Raw genomic sequence first — 24,848 nt, 5'->3', positions numbered from 1 at the left:
ACATGGAGACCCCTCACAGGGACCGTAACATGGAGACCCCTCACAGGGAGACCCCTCACAGGGACCCCTCACAGGGCCTGTAACATGGAGACCCCTCACAGGGAGCCTGTACGGAGACCCCTCACAGGGACCCCTCACAGGGAGCCTGTAACAGGAGACCCCTCACAGGGAGACCCCTCACAGGGAGCCTGTAACAGGAGACCCCTCATAGGGAGCCTGTAACATGGAGACCGCTCACAGGAGCTGTAACAGGGAACCCCTCACAGGGACCTGTAACGACCCCTCACAGGGAGCCTGTACAGGAGACCCCTCACAGGGAGCCTGTAACATGGAGACCCCTCACAGGGACCTGTACATGGAGACCCCTCACAGGGAGACCCCTCACAGGGAGCCTGTAACATGGAGACCCCTCACAGGGAGCCTGTTACATGTAGACCCCTCACAGGGAGCCTGTAACACGGAGACCCCTCACAGGGAGCCGGTAACACGGAGACCCCTCACAGGGAGCCTGTAACATGGAGACCCCTCACAGGGAGCCTGTAACATGGAGACCCCTCACAGGGAGGCTGTAACATGGAGACCCCCCACAGGGAGCCTGTAACACGGAGACCCCTCACAGGGAGCCTGTAACATGGAGACCCCTCACAGGGAGCCTGTAACATGGAGACCCCTCACAGGGACCCTGTAACATGGAGACCCCCTCACAGGGAGCCTGTACACGGAGACCCCTCACAGGGAGCCTGTAACATGGAGAATCCTCACAGGAGCCTGTAACATGGAGACCCCTCACAGGGAGACCCCTCACAGGGAGCCTGTAACAGGGAGACCCCTCACAGGGAGCCTGTAACACGGAGACCCCTCACAGGGAGCCTGTAACAGGGAGACCCCTCACAGGGAGCCTGTAACATGGAGACCCCTCACAGGGAGCCTGTAACATGGAGACCCCTCACAGGGAGCCTGTAACATGGAGACCCCTCACAGGGAGACCCCTCACAGGGAGCCTGTAACATGGAGACCCCTCACAGGGAGACTGTAACATGGAGACCCCTCACAGGGAGACCCCTCACAGGGAGCCTGTAACATGGAGACCCCTCACAGGGAGCCTGTAACAGGGAGACCCCTCACAGGGAGCCTGTAACAGGGAGACCCATCACAGGGAGCCTGTAACAGGGAGACCCCTCACAGGGAGACCCCTCACAGGGAGCCTGGAACAGGGAGACCCCTCACAGGGAGCCTGGAACAGGGAGACCCCTCACAGGGAGACCCCTCACAGGGAGACCCCTCACAGGGAGACCCCTCACAGGGAGACCCCTCACAGTGAGCCTGTAACACGGAGACCCCTCACAGGGAGACTGTAACATGGAGACCCCTCACAGGGAGACCCCTCACAGGGAGACCCTTCACAGGGAGCCTGTAACATGGAGACCCCTCACAGGGAGCCTGTAACACGGAGACCCCTCACAGGGAGACCCCTCACAGGGAGACTGTAACATGGAGACCCCTCACAGGGAGACCCCTCACAGGGAGCCTGTAACAGGGAGACCCCTCACAGGGAGACCCCTCACAGGGAGCCTGTAACATGGAGACCCCTCACAGGGAGACCCCTCACAGGGAGCCTGTAACACGGAGACCCCTCACAGGGAGACCCCTCACAGGGAGACCCCTCACAGGGAGACCCCTCACAGGGATTCCCCTCACAGGGAGCCTGTGACAGGGAGACCCCTCACAGGGAGCCTGTAACACGGAGACCCCTCACAGGGAGCCTGTAACATGGATACCCCTCACAGGGAGCCTGTAACATGGAGACCCCTCACAGGGAGACCCCTCACAGGGAGACCCCTCACAGGGAGCCTGTAACATGGAGACCCCTCACAGGGAGCCTGTAACATGGAGACCCCTCACAGGGAGCCTGTAACACGGAGACCCCTCACAGGGAGACCCCTCACAGGGAGCCTGTAACACGGAGACCCCTCACAGGGAGACCCCTCACAGGGAGCCTGTAACATGGAGACCCCTCACAGGGAGCCTGTAACATGGAGACCCCTCACAGGGAGCCTGGAACATGGAGACCCCTCACAGTGAGCCTGTAACAGGGAGACCCCTCACAGGGAGACCCCTCACAGGGAGCCTGTAACACGGAGACCCCTCACAGGGAGCCTGTAACACGGAGACCCCTCACAGGGAGCCTGTAACAGGGAGACCCCTCACAGGGAGACCCCTCACAGGGAGCCTGTAACATGGAGACCCCTCACAGGGAGACCCCTCACAGGGAGCCTGTAACATGGAGACCCCTCACAGGGAGACCCCTCACAGGGAGCCTGTAACATGGAGACCCCTCACAGGGAGCCTGTAACAGGGAGACCCCTCACAGGGAGCCTGTAACAGGGAGACCCCTCACAGGGACCCTGTAACATGGAGACCCCTCACAGGGAGCCTGTAACAGGGATACGTCTCACAGGGACCCCTGGAACAGGGAGACCCCTCACAGGGAGCCTGGAACAGGGAGACCCCTCACAGGGACCCCATTCCTTAAGGGACACACATAGAGCACCCCCTACACAGACCCCATCCCCTCAGAAAATATACCCCTGTGTTGAAGCTAGTGAGCAGTTCAGACACGGCCAGTGAGCGGTATTATTGCTGTCACACTTACCTTGCAGCTCCACCTCAGGACAGTAGCTGTGCCTGAGCCTGGGTCACACAGACCCATTAGCTATGAGCCATTAAGAGCTGTCTAGTAGTGCTCTGTGATTGAGAATAGCTACGAACCATGGACGGCTTTGATTCATTCATCTCACTTCACACTTCAGTGCCTAAGTGGTGAAACCCCAATGTTTGTCAACTTTGACCACATCAAAGAGAGGTAAGTGCATTCCAAGCAGTAAGTGCATTCCAATCACTGAAGCAGGTGATTTCAGTGCACTTGCCTCTATTTAGGGTCCCTGTTTGGTGGATTGCCCTATCACAGGGATCCATGTGTGAGTCTCCCATTATGGTTATCCGTGTGCGGGGTTCTCCTATTACAGGGGTCCCTGTGGGGGTGGGGGGGGGGGGTCTCCCTATTACATGGGTCCTTGTGGGGGTCCAGGAGGGTTCCCAGCCCCCCAACCCTGGCCTGATCGTGCGTACAATGAAATTCCAGCTTGGCACCCTGGCAGTGCCAGCTGGGCACCTAGCCAATGCCAGGTTGATACCAGGTGGCACCAGCAGTACCAGAGCACCATCCTTCCCAAAGGGCATGCAGCTGGGGGGTCTCTGGTCCCCTGGGAATCCCCCACGAGTGCCAATCTGTGTTCATTGAATCATAGAATTTACAGTGCAGAAGGAGGCCATTCGGTCCATCGAATCTGCACCGGCCCTTGGAAAGAGCATCCTATTTAAGCCCACACCCCCACCCTATCCCTGTAACCCACCGATCCTTTGTGCCGCCATGTTCGTCGGGAATTGCTGAACGCCGCCCGAGGGAGGTCTCTGCAGCAAAGGGTTGAATCCCAAAACCTGGAGTACCTCGGGAATCTGCATATTACAGTCAGCTAGCTGTCTCGCTCTAATAAGCCTAATACCCCTGCTGGGCGGCATTCACTGCGCCACTCAATCTCACCAGCGTGACAAGACGGGTAGATTCTGGTAGCGGAACATCCCGGCATTCAATGGCCACACTGCGCAGCGGCAAGCTGCTGTCCCGGAGCAGCGTGGCCATTGGATTGTGCCCACAGGGACATACAGAGAGACACACAGGGACACACAGAGAGACACACAGGGAGGGACACACAGGGAGGGACACACAGGGACATACAGAGAGACACACAGGGACACACAGAGAGACACACAGAGAGACACACAGGGAGGGACACACAGGGACATACAGAGAGAGACACAGGGAGGGACACACAGGGACATACAGAGAGACACACAGGGAGGGACACACAGGGACACACAGAGAGACACACAGGGACACACAGAGAGACACACAGGGACATACAGAGAGACACACAGCGACACACAGGGACATACAGAGAGACACACAGGGACACACAGAGAGACACACAGGGAGGGACACACAGGGACACACAGAGAGACACACAGGGGTACACAGAGAGACACACAGGGAGGGACACACAGGGACACACAGAGAGACACACAGGGGTACACAGGGAGGGACACACAGGGACATACAGAGAGACACACAGGGACACACAGAGAGACACAGGGACACACAGGGAGGGACACACAGGGACATACAGAGAGACACACAGGGACACACAGAGAGACACACAGGGAGGGACACACAGGGACATACAGAGAGACACACAGGGACACACAGAGAGACACACAGGGAGGGACACACAGGGACACACAGAAAGATACACAGGGGTACACAGAGAGACACACAGGGAGGGACACACAGGGACATACAGAGAGACACACAGGGACACACAGAGAGACACACAGGGAGGGACACACAGGGACACACAGAGAGACACACAGGGAGGGACACACAGGGACACACAGAGAGACACACAGGGAGACACACAGGGACATACAGAGAGACACACAGGGACACACAGAGAGACACACAGGGTGGGAAACACAGGGACATACAGAGAGACACACAGGGACACACAGAGAGACACACAGGGAGGGACACACAGGAACACACAGAGAGACACACAGGTTGGGACACACAAGGACACACAGAGAGACACACAGGGACACACAGAGAGACACACAGGGAGGGACACACAGGGACACACAGAGAGACACACAGGTTGGGACACACAGGGACACACAGAGAGACACACAGGGACACACAGAGAGACACACAGGGAGGGACACACAGGGACACACAGAGAGACACACAGGGAGGGACACACAGGGACATACAGAGAGACACACAGGGACACAGAGAGAGACACACAGGGAGGGACACACAGGGTCATACAGAGAGACACACAGGGGTACACAGAAAGACACACAGGGAGGGACACACAGGGACACACAGAGAGACACACAGGGAGAGACACACAGGGACATACAGAGAGACACACAGGGACACACAGAGAGACACACAGGGAGGGACACACAGGGACACACAGAGAGACACACAGGGGTACACAGAGAGACACACAGGGAGGGACACACAGGGACATACAGAGAGACACACAGGGGTACACAGAGAGACACACAGGGAGGGACACACAGGGACACACAGAGAGACACACAGGGACATACAGAGAGACACACAGGGAGGGACACACAGGGACATACAGAGAGGCACACAGGGGTACACAGAGAGACACACAGGTAGGGACACACAGGGACATACAGAGAGACACACAGGGAGGGACACACAGGGACATACAGAGAGACACACAGGGACACACAGAGAGACACACAGGGAGGGACACACAGGGACACACAGAGAGACACACAGGGAGGGACACACAGGGACACACAGAGAGACACACAGGGAGACACACAGGGACATACAGAGAGACACACAGGGACACACAGAGAGACACACAGGGACATACAGAGAGACACACAGGGACACACAGAGAGACACACAGGGAGGGACACACAGGGACACACAGAGAGACACACAGGTTGGGACACACAGGGACACACAGAGAGACACACAGGGACACACAGAGAGACACACAGGGAGGGACACACAGGGACACACAGAGAGACACACAGGGAGGGACACACAGGGACACACAGAGAGACACACAGGGAGGGACACACAGGGACACACAGAGAGACACACAGGGAGACACACAGGGACATACAGAGAGACACACTGGGACACACAGAGAGACACACAGGGAGGGACACACAGGGACATACGGAGAGACACACAGGGACACACAGAGAGACACACAGGGAGGGACACACAGGGACACACAGAGAGACACACAGGTTGGGACACACAGGGACACACAGAGAGACACACAGGGACACACAGAGAGACACACAGGGAGGGACACACAGGGACACACAGAGAGACACACAGGGAGGGACACACAGGGACATACAGAGAGACACACAGGGACACACAGAGAGACACACAGGGAGGGACACACAGGGTCATACAGAGAGACACACAGGGGTACACAGAAAGACACACAGGGAGGGACACACAGGGACACACAGAGAGACACACAGGGAGGGACACACAGGGACATACAGAGAGACACACAGGGACACACAGAGGGACATACAGAGAGACACACAGGGACACACAGAGAGACACACAGAGAGACACACAGGGAGGGACACACAGGGACATACAGAGAGACACACAGGGGTACACAGAGAGACACACAGGGAGGGACACACAGGGACACACAGAGAGACACACAGGGACATACAGAGAGACACACAGGGAGGGACACACAGGGACATACAGAGAGGCACACAGGGGTACACAGAGAGACACACAGGTAGGGACACACAGGGACATACAGAGAGACACACAGGGAGGGACACACAGGGACATACAGAGAGACACACAGGGGTACACAGAGAGACACACAGGGAGGGACACACAGGGACATACAGAGAGACACACAGGGGTACACAGAGAGACACACAGGGAGGGACACACAGGGACATACAGAGAGACACACAGGGACACACAGAGAGACACACAGGGAGGGACACACAGGGACATACAGAGAGACACACAGGGGTACACAGAGAGAGACAGGGAGGGACACACAGGGACACACAGAGAGACACATAGGGACATACAGAGAGACACACAGGGAGGGACACACAGGGACATACAGAGAGACACACAGGGGTACACAGAGAGACACACAGGGAGGGACACACAGGGACATACAGAGAGACACACAGGGACATACAGAGAGACACACAGGGACGCACAGGAACACAGAGAGAGACACACAGGGGTACACAGAGAGACACACAGGGAGGGACACACAGGGACACACAGAGAGACACACAGGGACATACAGAGAGACACACAGGGACGCACAGGAACACAGAGAGAGACACACAGGGAGACACACAGGGACACACAGAGAGACACACAGGGACATACAGAGAGACACACAGGGACACACAGAGAGACACACAGGGACATACAGAGAGACACACAGGGAGGGACACACAGGGACACACACAGACACATGGAGGGACACACAGGTCCACACAGGGACACATACGGACACACAGGGACACACAGGGACACACGGAGGGGCACACAGGGACACATGGAGGGACACACAGGGACACATGGAGGGACACACAGGGAGACACAGGGACACATAGAACATAGAACATTACAGCGCAGTACAGGCCCTTCGGTCCACGATGTTGCGCCGTCCTGTGAAACCCCTCTAAAGTCCCTCTACACTATTCCCTTATCGTCCATATGCCTATCCAATGACCATTTGAATGCGTTTAGTGTTGGCGAGTCCACTACTGTTGCAGGCAGGGGCATTCCACGCCCTTACTACTCTCTGAGTAAAGAACCTACCTCTGACATCTGTCCTATATCTATCTCCCCTCAATTTAAAGCTATGTCCCCTCGTGCTGGACATCACCATCCGGGGAATAAGGCTCTCGATGTCCACCCTATCTAATCCTCTGATCATCTTGTATGCATCAATTAAGTCCCCTCTTAACCTTCTTCTCTCTAACAAAAACAGCCTCAAGTTCTTCAGCCTTTCCTCATATGATCTTCCCTCCATACCAGGCAACATCCTTGTAAATCTCCGCTGTACCCTTTCCAATGCTTCCACATCCTTCCTATAATGTGGCGACCAGAACTGATCCAGCAGAGGGCAGCAGAGCAGAGCTACTGATTGGCTGTTCCGGGGAAATCTGCATACATGCAGTGCGGTCAGCCTAATTTGAAGGTGTACCTGCGAAGGAGACCCGAGGAGTTTGAGTGAAGGAAAGCATCCAGCAGAGGGCAGCAGAGCAGAGCTACTGATTGGCTGTTCCGGGGAAATTTGCATACGTGTAGTGTGGTCAGCCTAATTTGAAGGTGGTTTGTGGAGGGGCTGTTGTCAAGTGACAGTTAAACCTGAAACACTTCGTCAGTGTTTCCCACCCTACCTCCTCCTCTAACCAAAAAAAACCCCACGGTCGTTGGGAAGCGGGAGCAGGGGCTTGTCGTGAAGGTGAGTGAGTGCCTTTAAATTTGCTTACCTTTCAGCGGGAGCAGGGTTTGAGGGAATATCAGGTAAGCTGTTCCTTTCTTTTTCTTGTTTTTTTAAATCTAGAGGTGATGTCAGGGAAGGCAGTACAATGCTCCTCCTGCAGAATGTTTGAGGTGAGGGACGCCGTCAGTGTCCCTGCTGATTTCATCTGTGGAAAGTGCATCCAACTCCAGCTCCTCAAAAACCGTGTTAGGGAGCTGGAGCTGGATGAACTTCGGATCATTCGGGAGGCATAGGGGGTCATAGATAGGAGTTTCAGGGAGGTAGTTACGCCAAAGAATAAAGAGAGATGCTCTTCGGGAGGGTTTAAACTAGTTCAGCAGGGGATTGGGAACCTGAATTGTAGCTCCAGTACACAAGAAGCTGAGAGTAGTGAGGCCATGAGTAAGGTTTCAAAGTTGCAGGAGTGTACCGGCAGGAAGGAAGGTGGTCTAAAGTGTGTCTACTTCAATGCCAGGAGCATCCGGAATAAGGTGGGTGAGCTTGCGGCATGGGTTAGTACCTGGGACTTCGATGTTGTGGCCATTTCGGAGACATGGATAGAGCAGGGCAAGGAATGGTTGTTGCAAGTGCCGGGGTTTAGATATTTCAGTAAGCTCAGGGAAGGTGGTAAGAGAGGGGGAGGGGTGGCATTGTTAGTCAAGGACAGTATTACGGTGGCAGAGAGGACATTTGATGAGGAATCAAATACTGAGGTAGTATGGGCTGAGTTAAGAAACAGGAAAGGAGAGGTCACCCTGTTAGGGATTTTCTATAGGCCTCCGAAAAGTTCCAGAGATGTAGAGGAAAGGATTGCAAAGATGATTCTGGATAGGAGCGAAAATAACAGGGTTTTGTACAACTGCAACATGACCTCATGGCTCCGAAACTCAATTCCTCTACCAATAAAAGCTAACACACCGTACGCCTTCTTAACAACCCTCTCAACCTGGGTGGCAATTTTCAGGGATCTATGGACATGGACACCGAGATCTCTCTGCTCGTCCACACTACCAAGAATCCTACCATTAGCCCAGTACTCTGCCTTCCTGTTATTCCTTCCAAAATGAATCACCTCACACTTTTCTGCATTAAACTCCATTTGCCACCTGTCAGCCCAGCTCTGCAGCTTATCTATGACCCTCTGTAACTTGTAACATCCTTCTGCACTGTCTCTACTCCCCTTCTTGTACAAGGGGACAACATTTGCTATCCTCCAGTCCTCTGGCACTATTCCTGTAAACAAAGATAACTTAAAGATCAAAGCCAAAGGCTCAGCAATCTCCTCCCTAGCTTCCCAGAGAATCCTAGGATAAATCCCATCCGGCTCAGGGGACTTATCTATTTTCACACTTTTCCAGAATCGCTAACACCTCCTCCTTATGAACCTCAAGCCCTTCTAGTCTAGTCAGAGAGACACAGAGCGACACACAGGGACACACAGAGAGACACACAGGGACATACACATGGAGGGACACACAGGGAGACACATGGAGAGACACATGGAGAGACACATGGAGGGGCACACAGGGACACACAGGGACACATGGAGGGGCACACAGGGACACACAGGGACACATGGAGGGACACACAGGGACATACGGAGGGGCACACAGGGACACACAGGGACACATGGAGGGACATACAGGGAGACACATGGAGGAACACATGGAGGGGCACACAGGGACACATGGAGGGGCACACAGGGAGACACAGGGACACATGGAGGGGCACACAGGGACACATGGAGGGGCACACAGGGACACATGGAGGGGCACACAGGGACACACAGGGACACATGGAGGGACACACAGGGACACATGAAGGGACACACAGGGACACACAGGGACACATGGAGGGACACACAGGGACACATGGAGGGACACACAGGGGCACACAGGGACACATGGAGGGGCAGACAGGGACACACAGGGACACACAGGGACACACAGGGACACATGGAGGGGCAGACAGGGACACACAGGGACACACAGGGACACATGGAGGGACACACGGACACACAGGGACACATGGAGGGACACATGGGGACACACAGGGACACATGGAGGGGCACATAGGGACACATGGAGGGACACACAGGGGCACATGAGGGGCACATGGAGGGGCACACAGGGACACACAGTGACACACGGAAGGACACACAGGGACACACGGAGGGACACACAGGGACACATGGAAGGACACACAGGGACACATGGAGGGACACACAGGGACACATGGAGGGACACACAGGAACACACAGGGACACATGGAGGGGCACATAGGGACACATGGAGGGACACACGGGCACATGAGGGGCACAGAGGGGCACATGGAGGGGCACAGAGGGGCACATGGAGGGGCACACAGGGACACACAGGGACACACGGAGGGGCACACAGGGACACACAGAGAGACACACAGGGACACATGGAGGGACACACAGGGACACATGGAGGGACACAGGGACACATGGAGGGACACACAGGGACACATGGAAGGGCAGACAGGGACACACAAGGACACATGGAGGGACACACAGGGACACATGGAGGGACACACAGGGACACTTGGAGGGACACACGGGGACACATGGAGGGACACACAGGGACACATGGAGGGACACACAGGGACACATGGAGGGACACACAGGGACACATGGAGGGGCACACAGGGACAGACAGGGACACATGGAGGGGCACACAGGGACACACAGGGACACATGGAGGGACACACAGGGACACATGGAGGGGCACACAGGGACACAGGGACACACACAGGGACACATGGAGGGACACACAGGGACACACAGGGGCACACAGGGACACACAGGGACACACAGGGACACATGGAGGGACACACAGGGACACACGGGGACACATGGAGGGGCACACAGGGACACATGGAGGGACACACAGGGACACACAGGGACACACAGGGACACATGGAGGGACACACAGGGACACACGGAGGGACACACAGGGACACACAGGGACACACACAGGGACACACGGGGACACACAGGGACACATGGAGGGGCACAGAGGGACATACGGAGGGGCACACAGGGACACACAGGGACACATGGAGGGACACACAGGGACACACAGGGACACATGGAGGGACACACAGGGACACACAGGGACACATGGAGGGACACACAGGGACACACAGGGACACATGGAGGGACACACAGGGACAGACAGGGACACATGGAGGGACACACAGGGACACATGGAGGGACACACAGGGACACACAGGGACACACACAGGGACACATGGAGGGGCACACAGGGACACACACAGGGACACATGGAGGGACACACAGGGACACACAGTGGCACATGGAGGGACACACAGGGACAGACAGGGACACATGGAGGGACACACAGGGACATATGGAGGGACACACAGGGACACATGGAGGGACACACAGGGACACACAGGGACACACACAGGGACACATGGAGGGGCACACAGGGACACACACAGGGACACATGGAGGGACACACAGGGACACACAGTGGCACATGGAGGGACACACAGGGACAGACAGGGACACATGGAGGGACACACAGGGACATATGGAGGGACATACAGGGACACACAGGGACACATGGAGGGGCACACAGGGACACACAGGGACACACATGGGCACACAGGGACACACAGGGACACTTGGAGGGACACACAGGGACACACAGGGACACATGGAGGGGCACACAGAGACACAAAGGGACACATGGAGGGGCACACAGGGACACACAGGGACACATAGAGGGACACACAGGGACAGACAGGGACACATGGAGGGGCACACAGGGACACAGGGACACACAGGGACACATGGAGGGGCACACAGGGACACACAGGGGCACACAGGGACACACAGGGACACATGGAGGGACACACAGCGTGTGGTAAAACCACAGGTAACACATTGCATGTATTACGGTACTGCCGCTATATTACAGGTACCACAGTAAATCCCAGCCTGCTGGCTCCTCCCAGCAGGCGGAGTATAAAAGTGTATGCTCTCCTGCGCTGCTCCCATTCTGGTTTCAGCTGCAGGAGGCACAACATCTTTTGCAATAAATCCTCGATTGTTTAACCATTCTCGTCTCGTGGTCATTGACGGTACATCAATTCATTGCACGAGATTTTTAAAAGGTGAACATCTTAATCAAGCCTGATCGCCTAGAGCTGAGCCCTCACGCAGCCAACGCCACATCCGCCTTCGAGCACTGGCTAGCCTGCTTTGAAGGCTCCCTCAGAACAGCCACTGAAGAACTCTCAGACCCACAGAAGCTCCAGGTCTTCTACTCACATGTTTTTCCCCTCATCTGGGACACACCCACCTACACAGGAGCAATGGCGCTAATAAAGGGACAGTACATCAGGTCTGTGAATCAAGTGTACGCCAGGCACACCTTGGCCACGAGACGGCAACTCCTGTGAGAGTCTGAGGATGATTTCTTGCGGGCTCTATGGCTCTAACTGTAACTGCCAAGCAACACACCCAACTACTAATCAGAGACGCTTATGTCACGGGCATTAAGTCCACTTGCGTTCGCCAGCGGTTATTGGAAGGGGGTACGCTCGACCTTGCAGTGACTGTGCAGCTTGCTAACTCCTTAGAAGTGGCCTCCTGCAATCTGTAAGCCTACACCTCCGACCGCGCCGCACCCTCGTGGGCATCGTGGGCCCCACCAGCGGCTGACCCGAGTACACCGCAAGCCTGCGCCGCACGGCTGCCAGCCAATTCCGGAGGGCCCAAGTGTTACTTTTGTGGCCAGAGCAAACACCCCAGGCAATGCTGCCCGGCACGGAGCACGGCCTGCAACGGGTGTGGGAAGAAGGGCCCTTCGTTTCCGTTTGCCAGGCTCGGTCAGTCACCGCTGTTTCCAGGCCCAACATTGCTACACCGGCATTGCTACACCGGCATTGCTACACCGGCATTGATACACCGGCATTGCTACACCGGCATTGATACACCGGCATTGCTACACCGGCATTGCTACACCGGCATTGCTACACCGGCATTGCTACACCGGCATTGATACACCGGCATTGCTACACCGGCATTGCTACACCGGCATTGATACACCGGCATTGCTACACCGGCATTGATACACCGGCATTGATACACCGGCATTGATACACCGGCATTGCTACACCGGCATTGATACACCGGCATTGCTACACCGGCATTGATACACCGGCATTGCTACACCGGCATTGCTACACCGGCATTGCTACACCGGCATTGCTACACCGGCATTGATACACCGGCATTGCTACACCGGCATTGCTACACCGGCATTGCTACACCGGCATTGCTACACCGGCATTGATACACCGGCATTGCTACACCGGCATTGCTACACCGGCATTGATACACCGGCATTGATACACCGGCATTGCTACACCGGCATTGCTACACCGGCATTGCTACACCGGCATTGCTACACCGGCATTGCTACACCGGCATTGATACACCGGCATTGATACACCGGCATTGCTACACCGGCATTGCTACACCGGCATTGATACACCGGCATTGATACACCGGCATTGCTACACCGGCATTGCTACACCGGCATTGCTACACCGGCATTGCTACACCGGCATTGATACACCGGCATTGCTACACCGGCATTGATACACCGGCATTGCTACACCGGCATTGATACACCGGCATTGCTACACCGGCATTGCTACACCGGCATTGCTACACCGGCATTGCTACACCGGCATTGCTACACCGGCATTGCTACACCGGCATTGATACACCGGCATTGATACACCGGCATTGATGCACCGGCATTGCTACACCGGCATTGATACACCGGCATTGCTACACCGGCATTGATACACCGGCATTGCTACACCGGCATTGATACACCGGCATTGATACACCGGCATTGCTACACCGGCATTGATACACCGGCATTGATACACCGGCATTGCTACACCGGCATTGATACACCGGCATTGATACACCGGCATTGATACACCGGCATTGATACACCGGCATTGCTACACCGGCATTGATACACCGGCATTGATACACCGGCATTGATACACCGGCATTGCTACACCGGCATTGCTACACCGGCATTGCTACACCGGCATTGCTACACCGGCATTGATACACCGGCATTGATACACCGGCATTGATACACCGGCATTGCTACACCGGCATTGCTACACCGGCATTGATACACCGGCATTGATACACCGGCATTGCTACACCGGCATTGATACACCGGCATTGATACACCGGCATTGCTACACCGGCATTGCTACACCGGCATTGAAACACCGGCATTGCTACACCGGCATTGATACACCGGCATTGATACACCGGCATTGCTACACCGGCATTGATACACCGGCATTGATACACCGGCATTGCTACACCGGCATTGATACACCGGCATTGCTACACCGGCATTGCTACACCGGCATTGCTACACCGGCATTGATACACCGGCATTGCTACACCGGCATTGATACACCGGCATTGCTACACCGGCATTGCTACACCGGCATTGCTACACCGGCATTGATACACCGGCATTGCTACACCGGCATTGCTACACCGGCATTGATACACCGGCATTGCTACACCGGCATTGCTACACCGGCATTGCTACACCGGCATTGCTACACCGGCATTGATACACCGGCATTGATACACCGGCATTGCTACACCGGCATTGATACACCGGCATTGCTACACCGGCATTGATACACCGGCATTGCTACACCGGCATTGATACACCGGCATTGATACACCGGCATTGCTACACCGGCATTGATACACCGGCATTGCTACACCGGCATTGATACACCGGCATTGCTACACCGGCATTGCTACACCGGCATTGATACACCGGCATTGATACACCGGCATTGATACACCGGCATTGCTACACCGGCATTGCTACACCGGCATTGATACACCGGCATTGCTACACCGGCATTGATACACCGGCATTGATACACCGGCATTGCTACACCGGCATTGCTACACCGGCATTGAAACACCGGCATTGATACACGGGGACACACAGGGACACATGAAGGGAGACACAGGGACACATGGAGGGAGACACAGGGACTCATGGTGGATGATACACAGGGACACATGGAGGGTGATACACAGGGACACATGGAGGGAGACACAGGGACACATGGAGGGTGATACACAGGGACACATGGAGGGTGATACACAGGGACACATGGAGGGTGATACACAGGGACACATGGAGGGTGATACACAGGGACACATGGAGGGAGACACAGGGACACATGGAGGGTGATACACAGGGACACATGGAGGGTGATACACAGGGACACATGGAGGGTGATACACAGGGACACATGGAGGGTGATACACAGGGACACACAGAACATAGAACATAGACAGTACAGCACAGAACAGGCCCTTCGGCCCTCAATGTTGTGCCGAGCCATGATCACCCTACTCAAACCCACGTATCCACCCTATACCCGTAACCCAACAACCCCCCCTTAACCTTACTTTTATTAGGACACTACGGGCAATTCAGCATGGCCAATCCACCTAACCCGCACATCTTTGGACTGTGGGAGGAAACCGGAGCACCCGGAGGAAACCCACGCACACAGGGGGAGGACGTGCAGACTCCGCACAGACAGTGACCCAAGCCGGGAATCGAACCTGGGACCCTGGAGCTGTGAAGCATTTATGCTAACCACCATGCTACCCTGCTGCCCTACACAGGGACACATAGAGGGTGATACACAGGGACACATGGAGGGGCACACAGGGGCACGGAGGGGCACACAGGGACACGGAGGGGAACACAGGGCACATAGAGGGACATGGAGGGGAACACAGGGCACATACAGGGACACGGAGGGGCACACAGGGACACGGAGGGGAACACAGGGCACACACAGGGACACGGAGGGGCACGGAGGGGCACACAGGGGCACGGAGGGGCACACAGGGACACGGAGGGGCACACAGGGGCACGGAGGGGAACACAGGGCACATACATGGACACGGAGGGGCACACAGGGACACGGAGGGGAACACAGGGACACGGAGGGGAACACAGGGACACGGAGGGGAACACAGGGCACATACAGGGACACGGAGGGGCACACAGGGACACGGAGGGGCACACAGGGACACGGAGGGGATCACAGGTTCACACACAGGGACACGGAGGGGCACACAGGTTCACACACAGGGACACGGAGGGGCACACAGGGGCACACAGGGACACGGAGGGGAACACAGGGCACATACAGAGACACGGAGGGGCACACAGGGACACGGAGGGGAACACAGGGACACGGAGGGGAACACAGGGCACATACAGGGACACGGAGGGGAACACAGGGCACATACAGGGACACGGAGGGGAACACAGGGACACGGAGGGGAACACAGGGACACGGAGGGGAACACAGGGACACGGAGGGGAACACGGACACGGAGGGGCACACAGGGGCACGGAGGGGCACACAGGGACACGGAGGGGAACACAGGGACACGGAGGGGCACACAGGGACACGGAGGGGAACACAGGGACACGAAGGGGAACACAGGGCACATACAGAGACACGGAGGGGCACTCAGGGACACAGAGGGGCACACAAGGACACGGAGCGGCACACAGGGGCACACAGGGACACGGAGGGGAACACAGGGACACAGAGGGGAACACAGGGACACGGAGGGGCACACAGGGGCACGGAGGGGAACACGGACACGGAGGGGCACACAGGGGCACGGAGGGGCACACAGGGACACGGAGGGGAACACAGGGACACGGAGGGGCACACAGGGGCACACAGGGACACGGAGGGGAACACAGGGACACGGAGGGGAACACAGGGACACGGAGGGGAACACAGGGGCACCAAGGGGCACACAGGGAACACAGGGCACATACAGGGACACGGAAGGGCACACAGGGAGACACAGGGACACACGGACGGACACACAGGGACACATGGAGGGAGACACAGGGGCACGGACACGGAGGGGCACACAGGGGCACATTCAGGGACACGGAGGGGCACACAGGGACACGGAGGGGAACACAGGGCACACACAGGGACACGGAGGGGAACACAGGGCACATACAGGGACACGGAGGGGAACACAGGGCACATACAGGGACACGGAGGGGCACACAGGGACACGGAGGGGAACACAGGGGCACACACAGGGACACAGAGGGGCACGGAGGGGCACACAGGGGCACGGAGGGGCACACAGGGACACGGAGGGGCACACACAGGGACACAGAGGGGAACACAGGGACACGGAGGGGCACACAGGGGCACATTCAGGGACACGGAGGGGCACACAGGGACACGGAGGGGAACACAGGGCACACACAGGGACACGGAGGGGAACACAGGGCACATACAGGGACACGGAGGGGAACACAGGGCACATACAGGGACACGGAGGGGCACACAGGGACACGGAGGGGAACACAGGGGCACACACAGGGACACAGAGGGGCACGGAGGGGCACACAGGGGCACGGAGGGGCACACAGGGACACGGAGGGGCACACACAGGGACACAGAGGGGAACACAGGGACACGGAGGGGAACACAGGGGCACCAAGGGGCACACAGGGAACACAGGGCACATACAGGGACACGGAAGGGCACACAGGGAGACACAGGGACACACGGACGGACACACAGGGACACATGGAGGGAGACACAGGGGCACGGACACGGAGGGGCACACAGGGGCACATTCAGGGACACGGAGGGGAACACAGGGCACATACAGGGACACGGAGGGGAACACAGGGCACATACAGGGACACGGAGGGGCACACAGGGACACGGAGGGGAACACAGGGGCACACACAGGGACACAGAGGGGCACGGAGGGGCACACAGGGACACGGAGGGGCACACACAGGGACACAGAGGGGAACACAGGGACACGGAGGGGAACACAGGGGCACCAAGGGGCACACAGGGAACACAGGGCACATACAGGGACACGGAAGGGCACACAGGGACACGGAGGGGAACACAGGGACACGAAGGGGAACACAGGGCACATACAGAGACACGGAGGGGCACTCAGGGACACGGAGGGGCACACAGGGACACGGAGGGGAACACAGGGACACGAAGGGGAACACAGGGCACATACAGAGACACGGAGGGGCACTCAGGGACACAGAGGGGCACACAAGGACACGGAGCGGCACACAGGGGCACACAGGGACACGGAGGGGAACACAGGGACACGGAGGGGAACACAGGGACACGGAGGGGCACACAGGGGCACGGAGGGGAACACGGACACGGAGGGGCACACAGGGGCACGGAGGGGCACACAGGGACACGGAGGGGAACACAGGGACACGGAGGGGCACACAGGGGCACACAGGGACACGGAGGGGAACACAGGGACACGGAGGGGAACACAGGGACACGGAGGGGAACACAGGGGCACCAAGGGGCACACAGGGAACACAGGGCACATACAGGGACACGGAAGGGCACACAGGGAGACACAGGGACACACGGACGGACACACAGGGACACATGGAGGGAGACACAGGGGCACGGACACGGAGGGGCACACAGGGGCACATTCAGGGACACGGAGGGGCACACAGGGACGCGGAGGGGAACACAGGGCACACACAGGGACACGGAGGGGAACACAGGGCACATACAGGGACACGGAGGGGAACACAGGGCACATACAGGGACACGGAGGGGCACACAGGGACACGGAGGGGAACACAGGGGCACACACAGGGACACAGAGGGGCACGGAGGGGCACACAGGGGCACACACAGGGACACAGAGGGGCACGGAGGGGCACACAGGGGCACACACAGGGACACAGAGGGGCACGGAGGGGCACACAGGGGCACACACAGGGACACAGAGGGGCACGGAGGGGCACACAGGGGCACACACAGGGACACAGAGGGGCACGGAGGGGCACACAGGGACACAATGTTTTCTCCTTTACTAACTGTGCAAATACCTTTGAGTTTACAATCGCTCCTTTGTCAATTAGGAATTGAATGGCCTCAGGATGTCCCCCCCCAGCAGCCTCTGACAGAGGGGTGTTGCCGTGTGCATCAGAACAGTCGACCAATGCTAACTGGTGCCGCTGACGAATCACTTTCCCCATTTCGTCATTTCCTATTCCATTTTTGGAGTCCAGCTCGGAAACCTGTGGGAAAATAGGAAGGAAGCATATTGGAAAGACATCCCAGAATAAACAGCCTGCTGACCTATTCTCCAGCTCTGCTCTGAGATATAATCTCACCAAATTCTCCTCCCACTGATTCCCTTGACCTTCTCTCTGACCGTGTCCCACTCTGTCTCCATCTGACTATTATCTGTCAGGAATGGACCAGGATGGGGTAGCAATCAGTAAAGTGATGGAAGAGTCAGTGCTATGAAGTCACGCTTACTCAGCAATAACCTGCTGACGGATGCTCAGTTTGAATCACACCCAGGGTCAATCAGCTCCTACCTCATTACAGCCTTGGTTCAAACAACTGAGTTGGAGAGTGACAGCCATTGACATCAAGGCAGCATTTGCCAGAGTGTGGCATCAAAGTGTTGGAGCAAAACCGGATTCAATGGGAATCGGGGGAAAACGTCAGCTGATTGGACTCGTATTTGTCCACGACCCAACCATCTTCAGCTGCTTCATCAATGACCTTCCCTCCATCATAGGTCAGACGTGGGGATGTTTGCGATGACTGCACAATGTTCAGCACCATTCGCGACCCCTCAGATAATGAAGCAGTCCGTGTCTAAATGCAGCAAGACCTGGACAATATCCAGGCTCGGGGTGACAAGTAGCAAGTTGCATAATAATTATAATCTTTATTATTGTCACAAGTAGGCTGACATTAACACTGCAATGGAGTTACTGTGAAAATCCCCTAGTCGCCACATTCCGGCGCCTGTTCGGGTCACAGAGGGAGAATTCAGAATGTCCAATTCACCTAACAGCACGTCTTTCGGGACTTATGGGAGGAAACCGGAGCACCCGGAGGAAACCCACGCAGACACGGGGAGAACGTGCAGACTCCGCACAGACAGTAACCCAAGCCAGGAATCGAACCTGGGACCCTGGCGCTGTGAAGCAACAGAGCTAACCACTGTGCTACCGTACCTCCCGATTAATCCAATTGCATTCAGAAAGTTATTATTGAATCTGCTTCCACCGTCCTTTACAGGAGCATCTTCCAGGTCACAACAACTCACTTCCTGTTGTCATACAGCACAGAAAAGGCCCTTCGGCCCTTCGCTCCTGTACTGGTCAAAAACAGCCACCTAACTATTCTAATCCCATTTCCCAGCACTTGGCCCATCGTCGTGTGAGCCCTGGGATCACAAGTGAGCATCCAAATCCTTCTGAAATGTTGTGAGGGTCTCTGCCTCCACCCCCCTTTCAGGCAGCGAGTTCCAGACTCCCACCACCCTCTGGGTGAAAAGGTTTCCCCTCACATCCCCTCTAAACCTCCTGCCCCTCACCTTAAATACCCTCTAAACCTCCTGCCCCTCACCTTAAATACCCTCTAAACCTCCTGCCCGTTACCGTAAATCTCTGCCCCCTGGTCATTGACCCCTCCCCCAAGGGGAAAGGTTGCTTCCTGTCTACTCTATCCAGGCCCCTCATAATTTTATCCATCTCAATCCTGTCCCGTCTCAGTCCCCTCTGCTCCAAGGAAAACAATCCCAGTCTATCCAATCTCTCTTCATAACTAACACTCTCCAGCCCAGGCAACATCCTGGTAAATCCCCTCTGCACCCTTTCCAATGCTATCATATCCCGACTATAATGTGGATTCCAGAACTGCCCACAATACTCCAGCTGTGACCTAACCAATGTTTTATACAGTTCCAGCATAACCTCCCTGCTCTGAAACTCTATACCTCGGCTAATAAAGGCATCTCAACCACTTTAGTCACCTGCTGTGCTACCTTAAGGGACAGGTGTACATGGACATCAAGTTCCCTCTGATCCTCGGTGCTTCCCAGGGTCCTGCCGTTTATCCTGTATTCTCCTTGCCTTGTTTGTCCTGCCCAAGTGTATCACCTCACACTTATCCGGATTGAATTCCATTTGCCACTGATCAGCTCATCTGACCAGCCCGTCTATATCACAAACAGCAAGGGCTCCAACACTGATCCCCGTGGGACCCCACTGGACACAGGCTACACTGCTCGGCCAAGACCACCGCCCAGTCCATCACACAAACCCGCCCCCCCATCCATTGACTCCATCTACACCTCCCGCTGCCTGGGAAAAGCGGGCAGCATAATCAAAGACCCCTCCCACCCGGCTTACTCACTTTTCCAACTTCTTCCATCGGGCAGGAGATACAGAAGTCTGAGAACACGCACAAACAGACTCAAAAACAGCTTCTTCCCCGCTGTTACCAGTGACCCTCTTATGGACTGGACTGATTAACACTACACCCCTGTATGCTTCACCCGATGCCAGTGCTTATGTAGCTACATTGTATATCTTATGTTGCCTTATTATGTATTTTCTTTTTATTTTCTTCCCATGTACTTAATGATCTGTTGAGCTGCTCGCAGAAAAATACTTTTCACTGTACCTCGGTACACGTGACAATAAACAAATTCCAGTCAGAAACCCCCCCCCCCCCCCCCCCCCCCCGCCCATCACCCTCTGCTTCCTGCCACTCAGCCAATTCTGGATCCAATTTGCCAAATTTCCTGGGATGCCATGGGCTCTTAATTTCGCCATCAGTCTCCCGTGTGGAACCTTAGCAAAACCTTGCTGAAGTCCAAGTAGACTACGCCAAATGCATTTCCCTCATCTACACACCTCAACACCTCTTTGAAAAGTTCAACTGAGTTGGTCAGACATGACCTCCCCTTAACAAACCCATGCTGACTGTTCCTGATTAATCCCGGCCTCTCCAAATGCAGATTCATTCTGTCTCAGAATTGCTTCCAATACTTTCCCCACCAGAGGTTAGACTGACTGGCCTGGTGTTTCCTGGTTTATCCATTCCTCCCTTCTTGAATAATGGAACCACATTGACTATCCTCCAGTCCCCCGGCACCTTCCTGTGGCCAGAGAGGAATTGAAAATTATTGCCAGCCCCCCCCGGCTATTTCCTCCTTTGCCTCACTCCCTTTGTGCTTCTGATATCCAAACCCTTTTCCATTCAGAAAATAGTCTATGCCTCCATTCCTCCTTCCAAAGTTCATAACTTAATTGCCCACTCTCCTTGTCTGTCCACGTCCTTCTGCAGCCCCCTTGCTTCCTCAATACTACCTGTCCCTCTACAGATCTCTGTATCATCTGCAAACTTAGCAACAGTGCCTTCAGTTCCTTCTTCCAGATCATTAAAATATATTGGAAAAGGTTTTGTCCCCAGCAACGATCCTGAGGCACACCACTAGTCACCGGTTTTAGGTAGGTGCCATAGTAACAGGGTTGTTGTGGTAGAGGATTTTAATTTCCCCTAGATTGACCTAGACTCACTTAGTGCTGGGAGTTTGGATGGGGCAGAGTTGGTAAGGTGTATCCAGGAAGCCTTCTTGATGCAATATGTAAATATTCCAACCAGGAAAGGAGCTGTACTGGATCTGGTATTGGGGAATGAGCCTGGACAGGTGGTTGAGGTTTCAGTAGGAGAACATTTTGGGAGTAGTGACCACAATTCCATTAGTTTTATGGTACTTATGGACAGGGATGAGGGTAACTCTCGTGTTAAGGGGCTAAACTGGAGAAAAGCAAATTATGATAACATTAGACAGGAATTGAAGAATTTGGATTGGGTGCGGCTGTTGGAGGGTAAATCAACATCGGACATGTGGGAGCCTTTCAGCGACAGTTCATTAGGATTCAGGAAAGTCACATTCCTGAGAGAATGAAGGATAAGTATGGGAAGTTTAGGGAGCCTTGGATAACGAGGGATATTGTGAACCTCGTCAAAATGAAAAAGGGAAGCTTTTGTACGGTCCAGAAGGGTGGGGACAGTCAAAACCCTTGAGGAATATAAAGAAAGTAGGAAGGTACTGAAGCAGGAAATTAGGAGGGCTAGGAGGGGTCACAGAAAGTCCTTGGCAAGTAGGATTCAGGTGAATCCCAAAGCATTTTGTTCATATGTAAAAAGCAAGAGGGTGGCCAGGGAAAGGATTGGACCCTTAAGGACAGCGGGGAGAATCTATGTGTTGAGCCACAGGAAATGGGCGAGATACTAAATGAGTACTTTGCATCAGTATTCACCAAAGAAAAGGGCCGGGATTTTCCGCCCCGCCATGCCACATTTGTGCCCCAACCGGCCAGCGGGATTCTCCGTAATGGCGGCTGGTCAATGGGGTTTCCCATTGTGGGGCAGCCCCACGCCGTCGGGAAACCCCCGGGCTGTCGGCAAACGGAGAATCCCGCCAGCGGAGAATCCCGGCCAAGGACTTTGTTGAAGATGATTCTTGGCTGGGTGTGTGGACAGTCTGGATCATGTTAACATTGAAAAGGAGGAGGTATTGGGTCTTTTAAAAGATATTCAGGGACATAAGTCTCCTGGGTCAGATGGGATTTACCCCAGAATACTGAGGGAAGCAAGGGGGGGAATTGCTGGGGCCTTGACTGACATCTTTGTATCCTCATTGGCTACAGGGGAGATCCCAGAGGACTGGAGAAATGAAAGGAAAAATGAAAATCGCTTATTGTCACAAGTAGGCTTCAAATGAGGTTACTGTGAAAAACCCCTAGTCGCCACATTCCGGCACCTGTTCAGGGAGGCTGTTACGGGAATTGAACCGTACTGCTGGCCTGCCTTGGTCTGCTTTCAAAGCCAGCAATTTAGCCCTGTGCTAAACAGTCCCAATATGGAAGGGGGGCCTCCTTCGAGCTGAAATTGAACCAGCGACTGAAGGATGTCAGTTTTAATCCTCTACAGCCGTCCGCTCTACCAGCTAAGCTATCAAAGGAGAGGCCAGAATAGCTAATGAGGTATCGCTGTTTAAGAAAGGTAGCAGGGATAATCCTGGAAACTATAGGCCGGTGAGCCTCACGTCGGTTGTCGGTAAATTATTGGAGAGAATTCTCAGGGACAGGATTTATACCCATTTGGAAACAAATGGACTGATTAGCGATAGACAGCACGGTTCTGTGAAGGGGAGGTTGTGCCTCACTAACTTGATCAAGTTTTTTGAGGCGGTGACAAAGATGATTGATGAGGGGAGGGCGGTGGATGTTGTTTACATGGACTTCAGTAAGGCCTTTGACAAGGTGCCTCATGGCAGACTGGTACAAAAGGTGAAGTCACATGGGATCAGAGGTGAGGTGGTAAGGTGGATACAGAACTGGCTCAGTCACAGAAGGCAAAGGGTAGCAGTAGAAGGGTGTTTTTCTGAATGGAGGGTTGTGACTAATGGTGTTCCACAGGGATCGGTGCTGGGGCCTCTGTTGTTTGTGGTGTACATAAACGATTTGGAGGAAAATGTAGCCGGTCTGATTAGTAAGTTCGCGGATGACACCAAGGTTGGTGGAGTGGCAGATAGTGTTGAGGATTGTCAGAGGATACAGCAGGACATAGATAGGTTGGAGACTTGGGCAGAGAAATGGCAAATGGAGTTTAATCCGGACAAATGTGAGGTAATGC

The 24,848-nt window shown here is 55.3% G+C and overlaps 1 protein-coding gene across 1 annotated transcript in view; it reads right to left on the bottom strand.

Annotated features, from left to right (window-relative positions):
• Window positions 1-9,407: 9,407 nt before the first annotated feature.
• Window positions 9,408-24,848, bottom strand: part of LOC119965727 (IQ motif and ankyrin repeat domain-containing protein 1-like) — a 177,980-nt gene continuing 162,539 nt past the window's right edge. Inside the window, exons 4-5 of the mRNA XM_038796490.1 lie at window positions 19,223-19,414; window positions 9,408-9,413 (exon numbers count right to left, since the gene is read on the bottom strand). Of these exons, the coding sequence (XP_038652418.1) occupies window positions 9,408-9,413; window positions 19,223-19,414 (198 nt within the window). The remainder of the gene's footprint in view (window positions 9,414-19,222; window positions 19,415-24,848) is intronic.

This window comes from Scyliorhinus canicula, chromosome 5 (assembly GCF_902713615.1).
Source record: "Scyliorhinus canicula chromosome 5, sScyCan1.1, whole genome shotgun sequence".
NCBI classification, from domain to species: Eukaryota; Metazoa; Chordata; class Chondrichthyes; order Carcharhiniformes; family Scyliorhinidae; genus Scyliorhinus; species Scyliorhinus canicula.
This window is presented reverse-complemented; position numbering and strand designations above follow the sequence as displayed.